Below are 22,548 nucleotides of genomic sequence, written 5' to 3'. Positions count from 1 at the left end.
CTGTATAAAAGAATGTGTGTTTTCTTACATTGACACTAGCTCTGCTTTAGTTCCTTGGTGGCCTTTGTAGTTTACTTCTCACATCTTAACTGTTTTGAACAGATAAAATCATGTCTGAGGAACTGCTATATCATATAGACATATATGGCGAGATGGTCTTTTTTCTCTAATGGAAATTCTGGCTCATACTGGTTTTTCTTCATGTATATCCTTGGAAAGGGCAGCAGCACACTTTTTTTTTTTTTTTTTTTGCGGTACGCGGGCCTCTCACTGCTGTGGCCTCTCCCGTTGCGGAGCACAGGCTCCGGATGCGCAGGCTCAGCGGCCATGGCTCACGGGCCCAGCCGCTCCGCGGCATGTGGGATCTTCCCGGACCGGGGCACGAACCTGTGTCCCCTGCATCGGCAGGTGGACTCTCAACCACTGCGCCACCAGGGAAGCCCAGCACAAGTTTTTTTAACCATATATTTAGCACTATTTAAGGCCTTAAAATGGAACTGTTCATTAGTTATGATTGGTGGCACCTATGTATTGCAAATAATATAAAAAACAAGGTTCTTTTTATTCTTTATAAGAGAGAAACCTCTAAAGAGCACATATAAAAGCACCAGATTAAACTCATTGGTATAGCCACTGATTCGACTTTCCCTTTCTGCATTTGGTTCAGTGGCCTTTTTTCCTAGTGCTTTTTATTATTCTCTTTTTATTCTTTAATATAACTTTTCTATAATGAATCCCATTCCCTCTCCCTAATCAAGCCACAAAAATTACTACGTGTGGTTTTCTTTTGTTGTTGTTGACCTTACAAATGTTATTTTCCTCCAAATTTATGTGTTTTTCTGTAATGTTGAGAAAAGTCTTCTGTTCCCTTTTCCCAAGTGCTGAGCTTCAAAAAGCCAGCTCTCAACCCAAAGTAATCTTCTTCATCTCTTTAATGTCTTATATGTTGATTTAGTATCATATGTAATTATTTTTATTACTGTTCCTCAGGGATATGGAGAGAGAGAGAGTGAAGGAGAGAGAGAGAGTGAAAGAGAGAGAGAGAGAGAGAGAGAGAGAGAGAGAGAGAGAGAGAGAGAGATAAAACACACACACACATAGTCCCACAGAGATAAATACCACCGTTTTATCCTCATCTTACACTTGACAGTACAACCTTAAGTATGTTTTACACAGCTATTCCTTCGTCAGGTTCATTTGCGAGAGCAAGTCAGTTTCTGAAGAAATTTTTTGTTGGTTAAAGATCCATTGATGTATTCTCATTGGTTTTTTTCCCTGTGTTCTGATCCACTGGACTTGTTTGCAAAGAGCTTGTGGAAGGAGCTGCGAAAGCCCCCTTTCTGCTCTTGCCGGGGGTTTTGATCCTGAAAGATGTTTGCTCACTTTCTCTTTCTCCCTTTGGACAGAATATGGTGGTGTCTTCTAAATGCATCTCTTCCAAATAGGGAAGGGGGACCTATTTGGGATCTCTTGGGTGGAAAGAAGGTCCTGGATGTGTGATGGGCAATGGCAATAGCCTGCATATGTTTTACTGTATTCCTGTCTTAAATGACTGGGATTTAGCACAGTGGTGTTTCACTGTTCCTTTGTGCTCATGTAATCTTAAGACCTTTTTTTAAAAATTCTGTTGGAATACAGTTAAAACCCTTTTATTTAGAATAAACTAATAACTGATATAATTTAAACTATAATAAGCTAATAAAAATCAATATAATATCTGTACTGCTTCAGTGATGTTTATGAAGTTGTTTGTTCAACAATTGTTTTTAAATTTATTTATTTAGTTAGTTTTGGCTGTGTTGGGTCTCTGTTGCCACGTGCGGGCTTTCTCTAGTTGTGGCTAGCGGGGGCTACTCTTTGTTGCGGTGTGCAGGCTTCTCATTATGATGGCTTCGCTTGTTGCAGAGCATGGGCTCTAGGCATGCAGGCTTCAGTAGTTGTGGCACACGGGCTCAGTAGTAGTGGCTCGCGGGCTCTAGAGCACAGGCTGAGTAGTTGTGGCGCACGGGCTTACTTGCTCCGCGGCATGTGGAATCTTCCCGGACCAGAGCTCGAACCTGTGTCCCCGGCATTGGCAGGCAGATTCTTAACCACTGCGCCAACAGATATTTTGATGTGATAAATGTTGGTATGTTCTAGGCATTGGCAAGAATATTAAACAAGATAGATAAGTCTCTGCCCGTTAAAGAGCTTATATTTGGGATGGGGGAGCAATAAACAAAATAAGATAATTTTAGATTGTGATAGGTGGTATGTAGAAAACTTAAGAAGGACGATTTGTAGAGTATTGGAAGGATGGTGGCTACCTTAGAAAGGCCTTTCTAAGGGGGTGACATTTGAATGCAAGGAAGACAGGCATGTAAATACCCTCAGGGAGTCAGGGGTTCTAGGCAGAAGGAATGGCAAATGCAGAGCTTCTACGTGAGGAGCGAGGTTGTTGTATTTGGGGAAGCACAGTGGCTTGGAGAGAGTGAGAAAGTCAAAGAGTGATGTGGGATGAGGATGGAGAGGCAGGCAAGAGTCAGAACACGAAAAGCCTTGTAGGTCATGGTAGAGAATCTGGTTTTTATTCTAAACAGGGTTTTAAGTAGGGAAGTGACATGATCTAATTTGCACTGACTGCTGAGGGGGAAATGGACTCTGAGAAGACAAGAACAGAAGCAGGGAAATCAGTTAGAAGGCTGTTGCAGGGCGCACTGGCCTGGCAGCGGAGATGGAAGAAAAAAATGGATAAATTTTGGAAATAGACAAATTGATAGATTGGATGAAGGGAAGAGAGAAATAAAAGATGGCTCCTGTTTTTTTGCAGTGAGAGCTGGGTGAATATTGATGCCATTTAGACTTACTGTAGTTAGGAGTAGGTTTGGGGAGGAATTGAGTCTTGTTTTGGACATATGAAGTTTGATAAGTTTATTAGTTATCTAAGTGATCATATCATTAGTGTATAAGTAGTATCATCAGCTTGTAATTCGTCACAGGCCTGGATGACATAACCCAGGGTGGGGAGACAGTGAAGATCTGTAAGTGATCACCATTTATTTCCCATTCAACAATCCCCCCCAACACACACACAATGAATACATATGTACAGGAAAGTGGGGTTTGGGGGTTTTTTCCTAAATTATTTTACTAAATTACTAAATTATTTTGCTGATTTAAACATTCTAGTTAACTTATTTGAATGGGAAATGAGGTTTTTATTGTATATTTTATATAATTTCTTATGTAAATGGAATACATTTATTATAACTTATACCTGGAGGTATACTGTTATACTACAAATTTGAGTTTTATATTACTTTTGTAAATAAATATAAATTATTATGGGAAAATATAAAAAGACAGTGATTGTGGATTCTAGTTAAGTGCCTGGAAAAATAAATACTTTTTATTCCTTGGGAGTAATTCTTATAAATACTTCTTATGAATATGAAATTATGAATACTTCAGATGAAATAAAATACAGCATGCTTTTCAAACTGTGCTGTATTAGTAGTTTTATTTTCTTAAATATTAAAAAAATTTTCAATTTGGTTTTATTTGGCAAGGAATGCTTCCTACTGGTTCTTTTTTTTTTTTGATTTAGGGACTAATAGAGATGATAGTGTGTACATCCTGTGGCCAAATTTTGGTGTTATTTGGAAAGAGGGTCTTGGTGTTTCAGAGAGCTCAGGTTTTAGGAAAATGTGTAAACTCTACTTATTTTAAGGTTTAGAGGGCTTCCCTGGTGGCGCAGGGGTTGAGAGTCCGCCTGCTGATGCAGGGGACGTGGGTTCGTGCCCCGGTCCGGGAAGATCCCACATGCCGCGGAGTGGCTGGGCCCGTGAGCCATGGCCGCTGAGCCTGCGCGTCCGGAGCCTGTGCTCCGCAACGGGAGAGGCCACAATAGTGAGAGGCCCGCGTACCGCCAAAAAAAAAACACAACAAAACAAAAAGATTTAGATAGGGAGCTTCCAGTTTGAGATGATGGGCTGAACACCCATTTTTAATCCCCAGCCCCTAAGATTGTAATAAAATTTTTTGTGTAAAAAAATAATAAAAAATAAATCTCTTAAATTGCCGTAAAACATGATAGAGATGTAGATTTTCCAAGGACTTGAAGGTGAAAGCTGGTGTGATTATAATGATGACAAGTGAAAGTAGAGAAATCCACATCCCAAAATACGCATGGGAGAAGTCAGATTTGGAAGCTGCTCTTGCCTGCACTGACATGGAGAGGCCCCAGGCTCAGAGTTGGCAGGTATTAAAAAGCAAGAAGGAATTGGCAGGGGAGGCACTGAGGGCAATGAAATGAAAACTCTCCAAGGAGCACCTGGGCCAGTGGAACCTTCTCAACCCTCCAGATCCACTGTCCCTGCCATCCTGTCTCCACACACATAAAAATTACATGTTGTGGCATATATTAGTACTTCATTCCTTTTTATTGCCCAATTATATAACATTGTATGGATATACCACATTTTGTCTACATTTGTTCATTGATGATGGACATTTGAGTTGTTTTTACTTTTTGGCTATTATAACTACTGCTATGAACATTTGTGAACAAGTTTTTACACGGATATAAGTTGTCATTTCTCTTGGATTATATACTTAGGAGTGGAGGTGCTAACAGACAGTTTCTAGAGTGGCTGTACCATTTTACATTCCCACCAGCAAAAGGTTCCAGTTTGTCCACATCCTTGGCAATACTTATTCTCTTTTTTTTATAGCCATATTTGTAGATGTGAAATGGTATCTCATTTTTTTTGTGTGTGGTACGCGGGCCTCTCACTGTTGTGGCCTCTCCGGTTGCGGAGCACAGGCTTTGGACACGCAGTCTCAGCAGCCATGGCTCACGGGCCCGGCCACTCCGCAGCATGTGGGATCTTCCCAGACCAGGGCACGAACCCGGGTCCCCTGCATCGGCAGGCGGACTCTCAACCACTGCGCCACCAGGGAAGCCCCTTATTTTGGTTTTGATTTGCATTTCCCTAATGGTTAATGATGTTGAGCATCTTTTCATATCTTGTTTTCTTTTTATTGAAGTATAGCTGATTTACAGTGTTGTGCTGATCTCTGCTGTACAGCAGAGTGACTCAGTTATACACGTATAGACATTCTTTTTTTTACATTCTTTTCCATTATGGTTTATCACAGAATATCGAATATAGTTCCCTGTGCTATACAGTAGGACCTTGTTGTTTATCCATCCTGTATATAATAGTTTGCATCTGCTAATCCCAAATTCCCACTCCGTCCCTCTCCCACCCCCTCCCCCTTGGCAACTCTGTTCTCTATATCTGTCAGTCTGTTTCTGTTTTGTACATAGATTCATTTGTGCCATATTTTAGATTCCACATACAAGTGATACCATGTGGTATCTGTCTTTCTCTTTCTGATTTGCTTCACTTAGTATGATAATCTCTGGTTACATCCATGTTGCTCTAAGTGGCATTATTTCATTCTTTTTTATGGCTGAGCAGTATTCCATTGTATATATGTACCACATCTTTATCCATTCCTCTGTCGATGGACATTTAGGTTGTTTCCACGTTTTGGCTATTGTGAATAGTGCTGCTGTGAACATAGGGGTGCATGTATCTTTTTGAATTATAGTTTTGTCTGGGTATATGCCCAGGAGTGGGATTGCTGGATCATATGGTAATTCTATTTTTAGTTTTCTGAGGAACCTCCGTACTGTTCTCCATAGTGGCTGCGCCAGCTTACGTTCCCACCAACAGTGCATGAGGGTTTTCTTTTCTCCACACCCTCTCTGGCATTCGCTATTTGTAGACTTTTTAATGATGGCCCTACTTTTTTAAAGATTTACTTACTTATTTATTATTTAATTTATTTATTTTTGGCTGTGTTGGGTCTTAGTTGTGGCACATGGGATCTTCACTGAGGCATGCGGGATCCTTCGTTGTGGTGCGCGGGCTCTTCGTTTTGGCGCGCAGACTTCTCTCTAGTTGTAGTTTTCTCTTCTCTAGTTGTGGCGTGCAGGTTCCAGGGTGCGTGGGCTCTGTAGTTGTGGCACACGGGCTTAGTTGCCCCGTGGCATGTGGGATCTTAGTTCCCTGACCAGGGATCGGACCTGCTTGCCCTGCATTATAAGGCAGATTCTTTACTACTGGACCACCAGGGAAGTCCCAGTGATGGCCATTCTGACTGGTGTGAGGTGGGTACCTTATTATTGTTTTGATTTGCATTTCTCTAATAATTAGTGATGTTGAACATCTTTTCTTGGGGCTACTGGCCATCTGTATGTCTTCTTTGGAGAAATGTCTATTAAGATCTTATGCCCATTTTTTGATTGGGTTGTTTGTTTTTTTGTTGTTGAGTTGTATGAGCTGTTTGTATTATTTTGGAAGTTAATCCCTTGTCTGTTGCATCATTTGCAAATATTTTCTCCCAGTCTGTAGGTTGTCTTTTTGGTTTTGTTTTTTTTTGTGTGTGGTTTCCTTTGCTGTGCAAAACCTTCTAAGTTTGATCAGATCCCATTTGTTTATTTTGTTTTTATTTCTATTGCCTTGGGAGACTGACCTAAGGAAACATTGGCATGATTTATGTCAGAGTGTGATTTAAGTCAGAGCATGTTTTGCCTATGCGCTCTTCTAGGAGTTTTATGGTGTCATGTCTTATGTTTAAGTCTTTAAGCCATTTTGAATTTCTTTTGTGCGTGATGTGAAGGTGTGTTCTAACTTTATTGATTTACATGCAGCTGTCCCAAGTCTTTTTTTTTATTTTCCTAGTATAAATATCTTATAAATAATTTCTGGCAGTTTCTAACCAATGAAGTGTATTGCACAATAAACCACCTCACATCTTCCAGGAAGAAAAAAACACTAAATTTGAATAGTAATGACCCACTGAATTAAGACACAATTGAAATTTGCTTTAAATATTTCTTTGGGGAAGGGGAGACACACTTCTACTCAATTAAGAGAAACATTTTTACAGTTTGGAGGTCTTCTGTGTTTTTTTTGTTTTTGTTTTTGTTTTTGATCATGCCATGAATTCATAGGGACTGGGTTCTGGCAGCTCAGACTCCTTTCCATTGGTTCTCACAAAGTGTGCATCTCTAGGTGGAGCAGGCTGGTGCTTCAATTGAACCCAAGTACCTTTCTCTTTGGCTTTTTTCTTTTTCTGATCATTTTCCTTCACACGTTTCAGGAAGCTATCTTAGCTCTTAGAGTGCTTAATTTGCTTCATAATCTCTTTGCAGGACTCTTGCCCTTAACTCGTTTGTTTACAACAGTGCCAACAGCAGCTGGGTGACATTGTGGACTCTTCTGGTAGCGTTTATGGGGTGTTCCTTTTTGAACAGTGCCCATTCCCTTGACGTCTACAATATCATCTTTCTTGTAGATTGGCATATTTGTAGCCAAAGGAACAACTCCATGTTTTCTAAAAGGCCTAGAGAACATATAGCGGGTACTTCTCCATCCCTTTGTGTTGATCATTTTGGTGAATTACTGGAAGATGCCATTCTTGCTGAAAGGAAGTCTAAATATGTTCCTTGAAAAACTCTATTCCGATCTTTTGGGTTGTTGTTGTTGTTGTTTTTTCTATTGAGTTGTAAGAATTCTTTATGGATTATAGATACAAGACCCTTATCTGATACATGATTTGCAAAAAAATTCTCGTATTCTATGGATTGTTTTTTCACCTACTTGAAGCACAGAAGCTTTAAATTTTGATAATGTTTATCTGTTGGGGTTTTTTTTCTTCTTGTGTTACTTATGCTTTTGGTATCCTATCTTATTTAAAAAAAAAAAATTGTCAAATCCAAGATCACAAAGACTTAACGCCTATATTTTCCTCTAAGAGTTTTATGGTTTTGCTCTTACATTTAGATCTTTGATCCATCTTGAGTTAATTTTTGTCGCATGTGACATTATAAGGTTAATTTGTCTAATGTAACCCAAAAGCATATAGAAGATACGTGAAAATGTAGACATTTATTTTTATAACATTTTTCAGCCATTTAAATTTTTTAAATAAGCCTGGTTTAAAATTTATCATTTTAAATTATTAGCTAAATTAGAAAAGTTTAACTTTAAGTTTTTTTAAGTTTAACGAAGCTAAATTAACTTTGGGTTTTTTTGGCCGCACTGCACAGCACGTGGAACTTCCCCCACCAGGGATTGAACCTGCGTCCCCTGCAGTGGAAGCACGGAATCTTAACCACTAGACCGATAGGGAAGTCCTGAGTTACTTTGGTTTTAACCCTCATTTTGTGGTGGGGAAACAAGCATTCCTGAACTGTTCTTGTCAAGAAAAGGCACATCTTTTCTGAATGTGGTGACAGTAGTAGTAAGCCAGATGTGACAATGGAAATAGTTCAGAGAATGAAGAACAATAAAGTTTGTTTTGCTCAGAAGCATGATCCCTTGTATACTGAGTTTGGCTCTTTTCGAAATAATGATGAAATGCTAAAACCACAACATCTTATTTTATAGATATTCAGGCTCATGAAGCCATCAACACTTAAGCACAAAAGACAACAAAACATAAATAAGTTCAAAAGCAAATAAACCACTGAGAAAATAAATAAGAACTTATTGTGCATCTGTTGCCGCTATCCATCTGCAGAACTTTTTCAACATCCCATACTGCCCCTCCTTACTGATGAAGCAATAACTCCCCACTTTCTCCTCTTCCAGTCTGCGGTAACCATAGTTTTACTTTCTGTCTCTATAAATTTGACTATTTTAGGTACCTCATATAAGAGGAATCATACAATATTTACCCTTTTGTGTCTGGCTTATTTCACTTATCATGTCTTCAAGGTTCATTCATGTTGTATCAGGATTTCATTTTTTTAAAAGCTGAAGCATCTGTTATGTGCATTTACCACATTCTGTTTATCCATTCATCTATTGATAGATATTTGGGTTGTTTTCACCTTTTGGCTATTGTGAATATTGCTGGTATGAATGTGGGTATACAAACATCTGTTTGAGACCCTACTTTAAATTTCTTTGGGTATATACCCTAAAGTGGAATTGCTGGATCATATGGTAATTATATGCTCAGTTTTTTGTGGAACTACCATAGTATTTTCTACAATGGCTGCACCGTTTTACGTTCCCACCAGCAGTGCATGAAGGCTCCAATTTTTCCACATCCTCCCAACACTTGACTGTTTTTTGTTGTTGTTGTTGTTTTTAATAATAGCCATCCTAACGTGTGTGAGTGGTGTCTCATTGTGGTTTTGATTTGCATTTCCCTAATTAGCGATGTTGATCATCTTTTTATGTACTTACTGGCCGTTTGTATATCTTCTTGGAAGAAACATCTTTTCAAGTCCTTTGTCCATTTTTGAGTTGAGTTGTTTTTGTTGTTGTTGAGTTCTTTATATAGCCTTTTACCTTTTAATGCTCTTTTACTAGAGGTGTTGTTCACTTAACTTTTAAAGAAGTGGTTTATAGAATTGGTTGCAGGACCAAATCTCCTATCTGTGTACTGCAGGTATTAGCTCTTCTAAATGCTGTTGAATTTTAATGTAGACATTGATTGGGTTTTGGCATGCTGCTCCACCAGCCTTCCAAAGATCAGGCTTAATTTCTTTTTTTAAAAAAGTTAATTAACTAATTTATTTATTTTTGGCTGCATTGGGTCTTCGTTGCTGCGTGTGGGCTTTCTCTAGTTGCGGCGAGTGGGGGCTACTCTTCGTTGCAGTGCGCAGGCTTCTCATTGAGGTGGCTTCTCTTGTTGCGGAGCACGGGCTCTAGGCGCGCGGGCTTCAGTAGTTGTGGCTCGCGGGCTCTAGAGCGCAGGCTCAGTAGTTGCGGCGCACGGGCTTAGTTGCTCTACGGCATGTGGGATCTTCCTGGACCAGTTTCATATGTGATGTATGATTTAATCCTCACAGCAATATGGGTATTTACGTCTGTATTTTTCAGATCAAGGAAAACTGTGGGATCAGAGTTAAATGAAGTAAACTGCTGAAAATATATAGTTAATAAATAGTTTACCAGTGTTGATACTTAGCCACAGCTTTCTTCAAGTCTATCAATTCATACACTGAACTAACAGTATAAAACTCATACTGTAGTCTTATATCTGTGTTTCGAGAATATGTTCATAAGCATTTAATAGTTGTTAAAAATCTAGTTATTCCTATCTAGTTTCTTCCTTTAAATATTATCCAGGTATGACTGCAGAGGGCAAATTAGTCAAGTGATCCCCCCAAAACACTGTATGATTGTCTTATTACTCTCTTTTTAAAAAAGACCTAGAATTATATGAAAAACAACAACCCTGCTTCATCCCTGGCTTTTAAAAAGTATGTAAACACTGAGTTAAGGGTTTTATTTACTTTAAGCCATTGTCCAATTCTTAACATAAATGTAAAATCCCACACACAACATATTTCTTTCAAAATAACTCCTGTCTCTAGCAATTCTTAAGTATTTTGTTACCTAACTTGCACTAATTACGTAAATTTAGGTGTGACTAGCCATTTATGTCTAAATACACTAAACTCTAAGGACAGATCAGCATAGAGTGGGTTGTGTGGGGAAATGTAGGTAGCAGACAGGAATTGATGGATTCTTTTGAGAAATGAAATTACTTAGTCCAATGACTGGTACACACTTAAATTCAGGGAGTGTATGCTCTTTACTACCATTAGCACCAGGTTATTAGGGTTATGTAGAAGGGTCACCAGGATGGCCATGTGGAGGAGGGATTGAAAGCCCTTGCCTCTACGCAGCACAAAGGAAAACAGTTATATGGCTCTAGTTATATTCTTTTTTTTCCTTTTAAAAAAAAAAAACTTATTGAAATACAGTTGATTTACAGTATTAGTTTCAGGTGTACAGCAGAGTGATTCAATTATATATTGTTTGTGTCTGTATATATATATATATATATTTTTCAGATTCTTTTCCCTTATAGGTTATTATAAGATATTGAATATAGTTCCCTGTGCTATACAGTAGCTTCTTGTTGGTTATCTATTTTATATATAGTAGTGTGTATATTTTAACCTCAAACTCCTAGTTTATCCTCCTTCCCTCACCCTTTCCCCTTCAGGAACCATAAGTTTGTTTTCTATGTCTGTGAGTATATTTCTGTTTTGTAAAAATAAGTTCATTTGTGTCATTTTTTAAAATATTCCGCATATAAGCAATATCATATGATATTTGTCTTTCTCTTTCTGACTTCACTTAGTATGATAATCTCTTGGTCCATCCATGTTGCTGTAAATGGCATTATTTCATTCTTTTTTATGTCTAGTTATATTCCGAGAGAGATTATGAGGGCCTGAACTAGGGCAGTGGGAACAGAGAGAAGAGGTTGAATTTAAGAGCTCTTTAGGACAAGACTTAGATTAGATTTGACAGAATTAGATTGATTAGATTAGAAAGGGAGATTAGGATGAATCTGTTGTTTCTGGCTTGGGTGATTGGGTGGATGGTGCCGTCACTCACCTAGATGAGAACTGGGGTAGGATCAGGAGTTATGGATTGGACATGTTGAGTTCTCCTTTGTATTAATACGGTATTGTGATGTATAAGGACCCCTTCCTGAGAAGGCTGGGCTGAGTGGAGGAAACTGAGCCTAAGGACTAAATCTATGTAAATAACCGAGGATATGCTAGAACCATTATTTTTCTCTTCTTTTTTAAAAAAACTCTTTATTTTGGAAAATTTTAAATATAGAAGTAGGTGATTCATATTATGAGCCTCCTATGTACCCATCTCTGAACTTAAGCAATAATGGTGTATCTTGTTTTGTATATACCCCTTCTATGTTATTTTATTTGTTTATTTTTTATTTTTGGCTGTGTCAGGTCTTAGTTGCGGCACACAGGAACTTTTGTTGCCGTGTGCGGGCTCTTCGTAGCGGTGCGTGGGTTTCTCTCTAGTTGTGGTGTGCAGGCTCCAGAGCACGTGGGCTCTGTAGTTGTGGCACGCAGGCTCTCTAGTTGTGGTGTACGGGCTTAGTTGCCCCACAGCATGTGGGATCTTAGTTCCCTGACCAGGGATTGAGCCCGCGTCGCCTGCATTGGAAGATGGATTCTTAACCACTGGACCACCAGGGAAGTCCCTACCCCTTCTATATTATTTTAAAACAAATCCAGGACATCCTATCATCTTCATCATATCTCAGTATTTATTTCTAAAAAGACTCATTTTTAAACATATCATTATTATGCCTAAGAAAATTAGCAGTAATTCCTTAATATCAAATATCTAGTAAGCATTCAGATTTCGAGTTGTTTCCAGTGTCATGTTTTGTTTGTTTGCTTTTCTTAAAATTTTGTCAAATAAAATACAGATACAGAAAATCACCAAAAAGCAAATGTATAACTAATGAGTTACTTTAAGGCAAACACTCTTGTAACCATCACCAGATGAGGAAGTAGAACCCCGGAAGCCCCTCCATATGCCCCCATCCCCTCTCTCCCCTATAAATAACCATTACCCTGATTTTTATAGTTATCACTTTCTTGCATGTTTCATTAGTTTTATCACCTAAATGTGCATCCTTTGGAACATTTTAGTCTTGCTCACTAAAAACAAACATTGATTGTCTTATATATAGAATTTTCCTCTGTCCCATTATTTTCCTATACTTTAGTTGTGGAAGGAACTAGGCCTTTTGACCTCTCGAATTTCCCACAGTCTAGATTTCGCCGGTTGCATACTCACGTGCATCTCAGTATATTTCTGTTCCCTGCATTTCTGTAGTTTGGCAGTAAGATTCAGAGGCTTTATTAGACTGACGTTTGATCCTTTGGCTAGAATATAGATAGTAGTGTGTTCTTCCGTTAAAAGGCACATCACATTTGATTCTCTCTCTTTTTATGATGTGAACACCACTGATGCTTAATGCTTGTATCTGTTAATTCATGGTGTGTGGCTATTAGTGTTATTCTGTCACTTCTACTTCATTTACTACTGGCACTGCTTTTATATAAAGACTCTTTTCCTCTTCTACTGTTTGTTTACCTGAAGGGACAGTTTATATAGGAAAGCAGAATAAAGCTTGATCCCTTCCCTTTACTGACCAGTTTTCAAGATGATGAGTTTGTTTCTGTCTTCCTCCAAAGGTGAACAAGTCTTCCCTTTAAAAAAATATCATTATAGGGACTTCCCTGGTGGTCCAGTGGTTAAGACTCTGTGCTCCCAATGCTGGGGGCACAGGTTCGATCCCTGATCGGGGAACTAAGATCCCACATGCCACACAATGTGGCCTAAAAATATCATTATAGGGCTTCCCTGGTGGCGCAGTGGTTGAGAGTCCGCCTGCCGATGCAGGGGACACGGGTTCGTGCCCTGGTCCAGGAAGATCCCACATGCTGCGGAGCGGCTGGGCCCGTGAGCCATGGCCGCTGAGCCTGCGTGTCCGGAGCCTGTGCTCCGCAACGGGAGAGGCCACAACAGTGAGAGGCCCGTGTACCGCAAAAAAAAAAAAAAAAATCATTATAAACTCATGAATGTAAACGTATTTGATGGGTTTCATACAATGCAGTTGTCACTATTGAAACTTAAATTGTCCCATCTTAGGTCTGTGGGAGCCTCTTCCATAATACTTGACTCATAAGACCTTTTGATATGACCCTAGATGTCTTTGATAGCTTGTTTGTTATCTGGTGTGGCAAGATGTTCCAGGTTCATCTTGTCCATTTCTTGCCCTGTACATGGAACCAGCCATTTCTCTAAGAAACTCTGGTTTCCTTTAGGGTGAATTATATGTCAAGCTCCAGTTAGGGGCCAAGGATGCTCTCTGCTACTAGGTTGGTCATATTTTCTAGTCCTTTTAAATGGAGAGAGCTAAGATACACACCCACAAAGATACAGTACTTCATGAGTTCATATTGATATTTCCAATTCAAATCTTATTAAACCTCCGTTACATCCCAATCCTCTTTTTTCCATTCCAAGAATCTTGATCTTTAAGGATGTTGGGGATGAGATGTTAGAATTAATGTATATGGTAATTACTCGTTGACTTTATCCCATAGTACATGCTCAATAGTCCCAAATAATAATACTAATATGACCATTAACATGATTATTGGAAACATTAAAAAAACTTTTTTACATATGCTCTCTCCATTCTCTTCCCATTTTTCTAATAGTCATACATAATAGTCCCACAGTATTTGAGCATTTGCCTATTTAAATACTATACTCTCTGCCTCTTAGCCCTCATTTTGTCTCACATCTACAGGTAACTATACATAAACACAGGGCCTTTATGTCAGTGTTTCTTTAGTCATTCTGATTGTCTAAGCCAGATGCTGGATACAAAAATCCTTGCCTCCTACTTTCTTTCAAATTCTTAAATATATTAATTTTCTTCTAATGTAACAATTTGAAAAATTGTTGAAAAATAGGATACTCTCTTTTTCTAGATACCTAAAAAGTTCTTCTTCTTTGCAATACAGCAGTTTTACTAGAATGTTTTGGTATTTGTCATTCCAGGCTGGTAGTCTCTTTCCTTTTATTTCATGAACATTTTCTTGACTTACTTAGCATTTAGTATTTATTCTGTTCCCTTGCCTGGATTTTCTTCTTCAGATACTCTTATTGTCTGTATATTCTTTGCCTACCTCCAATATTTCTCATTTTCTCTGGAATATCACGGGTGGGAGCCACACGGGCTAGATTGTTGCAACCTCTTCAGTCTTTGTTGGCAGGCTCTTGCACTCAGCTGGTACTGAGAGGTCAAAACTCCTTCTCATTTCAGCTGCTGCTCTCAGATTGGCCTGTTGTGCTTTCTAGCAAATTCTTGTTGCCTATTTTGGGCTTATTCTGTTCTGAGTTCCATTAAATGCAGCCTCATTGAATATCTCTTTTTCTGCCCACGCAGACACTACTGTGTAGGCCTTTTGGCTATTGGTAGTTTGTATTCTGGCATTTGTTGAAGGTACTTTGTCATCTAGTTTTGTTGTAAATGTTGTCAAGGGGTTTAGGTTTTGCTGCCTAGTCATTCCGTCTGTTTTTATGTGGGGATTTGGAGAGTTTGAGAACTATGCTGCTATTGCTGTGTTCCCAGACTCCCCCGTAACTGGGGTGTGTGTGTTTACAGTCTGTATGAATCAGAATTTAAATAAATTGATGTCTTTTATAATCTGTAGATTCCCCCTCTGTATGTCTCTCACTCTTTCGCTCCTCTTTTCCCTTACAAATTATTAGTTGAAGAAACTACATTATATATCCTGAAGAGAAATCCTAAAGATTTTGCGTATCGCATCTCTCTTCTATAGTTTAACGTGTTCTTCTGTCCTCGGTATTTCCTTCAAACTGGTAGGTGGAGCTGGAGTCTTGAACAGATTCAGCTTCCGTCATAGGTTGTACATGGAAAAAACAAACAAAAAACTGGATGGGCCAACTCAAGGAAAGCAAACAATACAGAAACAGAAGCACTCCATTTGCAAAGTTGACATTGAAGAATAGGCAAATCCATAGAAACAGAAAATAGAATAGTGGTTGCCAGGTACTGGGGGCAGGAAGGCTGAGGAACGACTGCTCAGGGGTACAGAGTTTCCTTTTAGGATGAAGAAATTAGGTTGTTGTGATGTTTGCACAACTTTTGAAAACCACTGAATTGTATACTTTAAAAAGATGAAGTTCATGGTACATAAATTGTATTTCAATAAAGCTGTCATCTTGTAAAAGGAAGTTAGATTTGAAAAGGAAGAGGGGTTACCTAATTCTCTGAGACTGGTAGGAAGGAGAGTTGGCATGGGTACACGTGCTGATAAGTTTGTAAGTGACCTCTCCCACTAGCTGTAGACTAATATATTCAATTGTCTATTGAATACACCCATTTGGATGTTCTGTAGGCATGTCAAACTCAACATCATTGCTGCCCGATAGAATGTAATACAAGCCACATGTAAGTTTTAATTTTCCAGCAGCCAATTTAAAAAGTAGATGGAAGTATGTGAAATTGATTTTATATCTTTTATTTAATCTAGTATGTCTAAAATAATATATTTCAGCATGTAGTTATAAAAATTATACATGAGCTCTTTTACCTTCATTTCTCATGAAGGTCTTTGAAGTGCAGTGTGTATTTCACACTGACAGCATACCCAATTCAGACTTGGCACGTTCCAGGTGTTCAGTAGACACATGTGGGTTACGCCTAGAGTACTGGACAGTGCAAATGAGAAGGTTTAAAATGGAATTCATGAATTCATTCCTGTCTCCTTGATCTCAGTAAATGACCCCTCCTTTTAAGGATCATTGTCCTATTTCTTCTTCCTTACAGTCCACATCGATCAATCATTTAGTTCCACTGATTTTTTTTTTTGGCTGCGTTGGGTCTTCGTTGCTGCACGCGGGCTTTCTCTAGTTGCGGCGAGTGGGGGACTACTCTTTGTTGCGGTGCATGGGCTTCTCATTGCGGTGGCTTCTCTTGTTGTGGAGCACGGGTTCTAGGCATGCGGGCTTTAGTAGTTGTGCCTCCCGGGCTCAGTACTTGCAGAGTGCGGGCTCTAGGGCGTGCGGGCTTCAGTAGTTTGGCGTGCAGGCTCAGTAGTTGTGGCTTACAGGCTTAGTTGCTCCGCAGCATGTGGGGTCTTCCCGGACCAGGGATCGAACCTGTGTCTCCTGCATTGGCAGGCAGATTCTTAACCACTGCGCCACCAGGGAAGTCCTCCACTGATTTTTATCTTTAACATTTTTGCAAATCCATCTCTTCTTATCCGGTCCTACCAGTTTCCTGAAATTCAGCACTGCTTGCCTGGGCTATTACAGTAGCCTCTCAACAGGTCTTCCTGTTTCTGTTTCTGCCCTTCTTAAGTTACTCTGCTGCCAGAATCTCTGCCTCACTGATAATTTCACCAGGCCACTCCCCTACTCAATACCATTTAGTGGCATCCCAGTATTTCAATAGTAGTCTGTGACCACAGTGAGTACTACACAGATGATTGGGAATGTGGGAAAAAGAAAGTAGACATCTGTCCTTATTCTTTTGAAAAGTACATTTAGCATCTATTTCTTAATGGACATAACACAGTAGAACATGTAAATAACTTATAAACGAATATAATTATACTGATGGAATATGATAAAGTCTAGGTTCCTTTGCATAGCAAACTCCCCATTTCCCCTTTCCCTCCAGCCTCTGGCAGGCACCATTCTACTCTGCGCTTCTGTGAGTTTGACTATTTCAGATCCCTCATGTGAGTGGAATCATGCAATATTTGTCCTTCTGTGACTGGCTCATTTCACTTAGCATGATGTCCTCCAGGTTCATCCATGTTGTCACATATGGCAGGGTTTTATTCTTTTTCAAGACTGAATAATATTCCTGTGTGTGTGTGTGTATACATACACACACACCCACATTTTCTTTATCCATTCATCCATCTATGAGTTTTCCATATCTTGACTATTGTGAATAAAGCTGCAATGAACATGACCGATATATCTCTTTGAGATCCTGATTTCAATTCTTTTGGGTATATACCCAGAAATGGGATTGCTGGATTATATGGTAGTTCCATTTTTAATTTTTTGAGGAACCTCCATATTTTTTTTCCATAGCAGCTGTACCATTTTTACATTCCCACCAACAATGTGCAAGGGTTCTATTGTAATTTCTCTACACTCTCACCAACACTTGTTATCTTTTTTTTTTAATAATAGTCATCCCGACAGGTGTGAGATCATATGTCATTGTGGTTTTGATTTGTGTTTCTCTTACGATTAGTGATGTTGAACACCTTTTCATGTACCTGTTCGCCATTTGTATGTTTTCTTTGGAGAAATGTCTGTTCATGTCCTTTGCCTATTTTTTAATTGTGTTATTTGTTTTGCTATTGAGTTGTAGATGTTTCTTAGATATTTTAGATATTAACCACTTACCACATAAAGGGTTTGCAAATATTTTCTCCCATTCCATGGATTTCCTTTTCATATTGTTGATTGTTTTCACTGATTCTTACTCCAGGAAGACTTCCTCCAGTTAGACTAGATACCCCTCTTCCCAGTTCCCATAGAACATTGTGAATAACTCGGACTTGGCACTTACATTATTATATTAGAATTATCTGTCATTATATGTCTGTTTTGTCTCTCTTCCGGCCTCAAGACTCATTGAGGGAAAGGATTTTGCCTCGGTTATCATTTTTGTACTTCTGGTCCCTAATACAGTTCCTATTATATAATTGGTACTCAGATTTAGTAGAACTAAACTGCTCCCCTGAAATTTTAATGATTAAGTTATCAAAGGTTAGACCTAGGCATTAACCTAAGATAACCGAAGATGTAGATTCGTTATTAATACCAATGACCTCTGATTGAAAATTGAGTAGATAACTGAACCTGAGAATAGTGGTATTTTTAATTTTAGGTGGAAAAATAAAAAGCTGTAGCATATATAGAATACAAAATGATAAGTATTGAGAATATAAACTCTGCAAGTGCAGAGTTTTTGTCTGTTGTTTTCACGGATCTTCTCCCAATGTGTAAAACAGTACCTGGCACATAATAATAAGTAACTGGTCAGTAAATATTTATTGAATAAATGAGTGGGCATAGAAAAGCACTCTAGCTTTACACTTTATTAGGCTTTTAAGGCAAAAATTAAGTTTAAAACATTTCCTTATCTCTAATTCAATGAAAAATTTATCAAATTCCTGTCTTCTCACATTATTTTATGTTTTGTAAAGGAAATCTCTAAAGTATAATGGAGTATAAATTTTTTTTCTCTTTTAGCAAACGAAGCAAAAAAGGAGATAAAAATGGAAAAGGCTTGAGACATTTTTCAATGAAAGTGTGTGAGAAAGTTCAGCGGAAAGGTACAACATCATATAATGAAGTAGCTGATGAGCTGGTGTCCGAGTTCACCAATTCAAATAACCATTTGGCAGCTGATTCGGTAGGTAGATCATGCACTTGACATTGACTGTGATGAGTGATGCAGCAGTGTACCTCTCTGGGTTGTCTGTGTCAATTCGAGGATTCAGACAAGCTAGGGAATCCCCAACTCCTCCTTTACTTGAGGGTTTCATAATTGTCTGTTGGGGAATTTTGTTGTTTTGATTTTTTGTTGTTTTGTCTTAGAAAGAATTCTTTTACTATTTATTTAAACATAAAGATGGACAAGTATTTTTTAAATGTCTTTGGGGGTTATTGAAGAAACATACTTTGTAAAAATATGCTTTTTATATTTGAATGACTTCAGATACATTTCTGAACCTTTTAGTGTTTCTTCCATGTCTAAGTCAATAAGAAAATTTTATCTCATTTTTAATTGAAAAAATACTACATGAACATGTTTATAAAAATTCACTTGTACCGAAGAGTATGTAATAAAAAATATCTCTCCTCTACGACAGACCCTAATCTGCCTCCGCAAAGGCGCTCTTCACTATTACCAGATTCCTGAGTATCACTCCAGACATTCTATATGCATATATATATAATAAAATTTATTTCTTTTATTATTGTAAACACAAATGTGATTATGCTTTTGTATGCTTCATTTTATTTTATTCATTTATTTTTAAATTTTATTTATTTATTTTTGGTTGCATTGGGTCTTCGTTGCTGTGCGTGGGCTTTCTCTAGTTGTGAGCGGGAGCTACTCCTCCTTGCAGTGTGCGGGCTTCTCATTGTGGTGGCTTCTCTTGTTGTGGAGCATGGGCTCTAGGCGCGTGGGCTTCAGTAGTTGTGGCACACGGGCTCAGTAGTTGTGGCGCACAGGCTTAGTTGCTCCATGGCATGTGGGATCTTCCCAGACCAGGGCTCGAACCTGTGTCCCCTGCATTGGCAGGCGGATTCTTAAGCACTGCGCCGCCAAGAAAGCCTGCATGCTTCATTTTTAATTTTATTTTCTTAGCAATATTTATCTTAGAGCCTCTTTTTTAGCACGTATAAATCATTCTCACTTTTTAAAAATGGAGATAAAATTACATGCAGGGAGGGAAATACACATGTCTTAAGTGTACAGTTAAATTATTTTTTCCTTATCTATTGTGGAATAATTTACATACAATAAGATGTATTCATTTCAAGTGTAAAATTCAGTGAGTTTTGACAGTTGTATGCACCTGTGTCATCACCACCATAATCAAGACACAAAACATTTACATCACTCCCAAAAGGTTCTTCCTGCCTTTGTCATCCGTCCCTCCCTCTCCCTCTATCTCCAGGCAACTGCTGATATGCTTTTTATCATTATAAATCAGTTTGCATTTTATTTAAATGTAGTCATACTATAGATATTCCACAACAGTATTAAGTAATAGTAGTAACTGTCGTCATATTGTCTTTAATTCTTGATGTTAGTAGAAATATTTGTAGTTTTGCAAGCTTAATTATGATAAAAGTTTTATTTTGAGATGATAGTAACCATAACTTAATTTTTTAATGAATGTTTATTTCTTTTTTCTTAATTAAAACAATTAGGAATGGATGCTGAATTTAATCAAACTCTGGATAGTTTCCTGAAATTTTAGGATTTTTACACTGGTGTTAATGAATGAGATTGGTGAGGGTTTTTTTTACTTTTGTTTTTCCCATCTTTGCTGTTTTTTTAATAACTTTTTTCCCTTTATTCTGCAGTTCACATATGAGTCCCAGACTGGTTTCTGTTCTGGCTTTGTTATTCTTTCAGTGTCTTTGTCAACACAGACATTTCTCCCAGTAGCATATGCAGTTTGATCCCTATCCAGTGAGTACATGTAGGCCTTCAAAGTTCCTGGTTCTCCAGCATCAGAACCTGGGTCCTCCTTTTTGACTGCACCCATGTCTGTCTGTGCTGGAACTCTGCCGCCTTGGTCCCATCACCCTTGAGGTATCCTTAGGCCAGGAATGCCAAACACATTAACGTGCCAAGTCTGAATAAATACGGGAACTACTTCGATCTTAGCGTTGAGAGTAGGGAAGCAGACTGTGTCTGAGTTCTGTTACAAAGAATGCTGTACGCGATTAGCAGCGTCTGCCTTGGCAACACTCACTAGACATGTCGGGAATGGAGTATTGGGAGAAGAGGCTACGAGCTGGCCCAGATTCAGAAAGGGACAAGGGGTATATTCCATCCTCACCTTAGGTGGTTGTTCTGCTGCCCAGGCTGCATTGTCTCACTGGCCAGGTGGCTGGGGAGGCCGACTGAAGGTCACGAAGCGTCAAACAGCTTCCCCAGGCTCTTGGTGGAAGAGCAGAAGCCCCAGGCTAGAGGGAGCTTGGCAGGGCAGCCCATGCAGGGCCCTAAAGGGGTATACATGCTGCAGGCCGCCCTGGCATTAGCTCCTTATCCTCTGGAGTCAGCCTCATGCAGGCAAAGGCAGCTGGATGGCTGTCAAAGAGGCAGATGCAGCTCAGGGGTGAAAACACTCTTCCATGGCACTTACCCAGAAACAACCTTAATCTCTGGATAAACTTTCAAAAATTCCCATTCCAAACTAAAATGGTTTACCTCCTGTGTGCTACCAAGAAATCAAAATAGAATAAAAGGACAGTCTTACTTTAATCAAGTCCGGAATGCGGGCACACTGCTTTGAAAAGCACTGTATCAGCAGAAGACACAAGGGTGTGTGTAAAAGAATGTTTCTGGAACATACCAAAGGCACCAGACATACCCCCAGCTTTGCCTTCTGCTTCCCTTCCGTGCCACTCCACACCCTGGGGCAGGGAAGCTACTTTTCCCAGCTGACTCTGGGCATGTCACAGTGCTCTGTGAGTGTGTCCAGGTCTCTGTTGAGTCCTCTGCTCTCGGTTTGTGGGTTTGGGATGCTTTCTTCAGGATCCTCTCCATTTGCTGCATCTCCTCCAAGGCCACCTGGGCCGAGGTCCACATTTCCAGGCCACACCTCTTCTCCTTGTTCTTTATGCTCATTCCCATCGCTTCCAGGCGTTTTGCCTTGTCTTTGTCCTTTTTCTTCTTCTGCTTGGTCATGCTGAGCTCTGCGACACCTTTCAGCTTCAAGGGCCCCTTTTGGACCTGCTCGCAGGCCTCCATGGCACCCGTCTGCAGTTCAGTACCATCTTCGCAATTTTGATTAGTGTTATGCTGGCTTTATAAAATGAATTTAGAGGTTTTCTCTTTCTGTTTACTCCATCACAGATTTAATGGCATTGGATGTCTAGTTCTGTTCCCTGAAATTTTATAGAAATCACCTGAGATACCATCTAGGCCTGGTGACTTGGTGGGGGGTAGAGTTTAGATAGCTTTTTCCATTTCTTTTTTGGTAATTAGTCTGTTTACAATTGCTTTCTCCGTTAAGAGTCAGTTTGGTATTTTATGTTTTCTTAGAATATCCTCCATTTCGTCCATGCTCTCAAAATTATTGGCAATTATATTTCCAAAATTAAAACCCAAACATCTCTTAGATTTGTTTGTATCGACCTCCTGTTTTGCAGTTGATTTCTGTTTTTATCTGTATTTAATAGTCTGTTCTCTTTCCTGAAGTTACTTTTGTTATTTCTCTACCCTGCAGACTATGATGTATACTTTATTTACTTTTATTATCTTTGTTTAGTAATGAAAGTCTTTATGGCTGTGACTTTTCCATTCATTTATGTATGTATGTATGTATGTATGTATGTGGCTGCATTGGGTCTTAGTTGTGGCACGTGGGATCTTCAT

The 22,548-nt window shown here is 39.0% G+C and overlaps 1 protein-coding gene and 2 pseudogenes across 11 annotated transcripts in view; 1 reads left to right on the top strand and 2 right to left on the bottom strand.

The window, feature by feature from the left end:
* TFDP2 (transcription factor Dp-2) overlaps positions 1 to 22,548 on the top strand; it is a 167,411-nt gene that overhangs the window by 119,928 nt on the left and 24,935 nt on the right. For all 11 annotated transcript variants that reach the window (XM_032629719.1, XM_032629718.1, XM_032629717.1 and 8 more), the window contains one exon: positions 18,675 to 18,837. In XM_032629719.1, the coding sequence (XP_032485610.1) occupies positions 18,675 to 18,837 (163 nt within the window). The remainder of the gene's footprint in view (positions 1 to 18,674; positions 18,838 to 22,548) is intronic.
* Positions 6,988 to 7,448, bottom strand: LOC116752798 (annotated as a pseudogene).
* On the bottom strand, positions 21,599 to 22,336 carry LOC116752797 (annotated as a pseudogene).

This window comes from Phocoena sinus, chromosome 4, assembly GCF_008692025.1.
Source record: "Phocoena sinus isolate mPhoSin1 chromosome 4, mPhoSin1.pri, whole genome shotgun sequence".
NCBI classification, from domain to species: domain Eukaryota; kingdom Metazoa; phylum Chordata; class Mammalia; order Artiodactyla; family Phocoenidae; genus Phocoena; species Phocoena sinus.
Note: the sequence above shows the minus strand (reverse complement) of the source record. Positions and strands in the feature narration are given on the sequence as shown.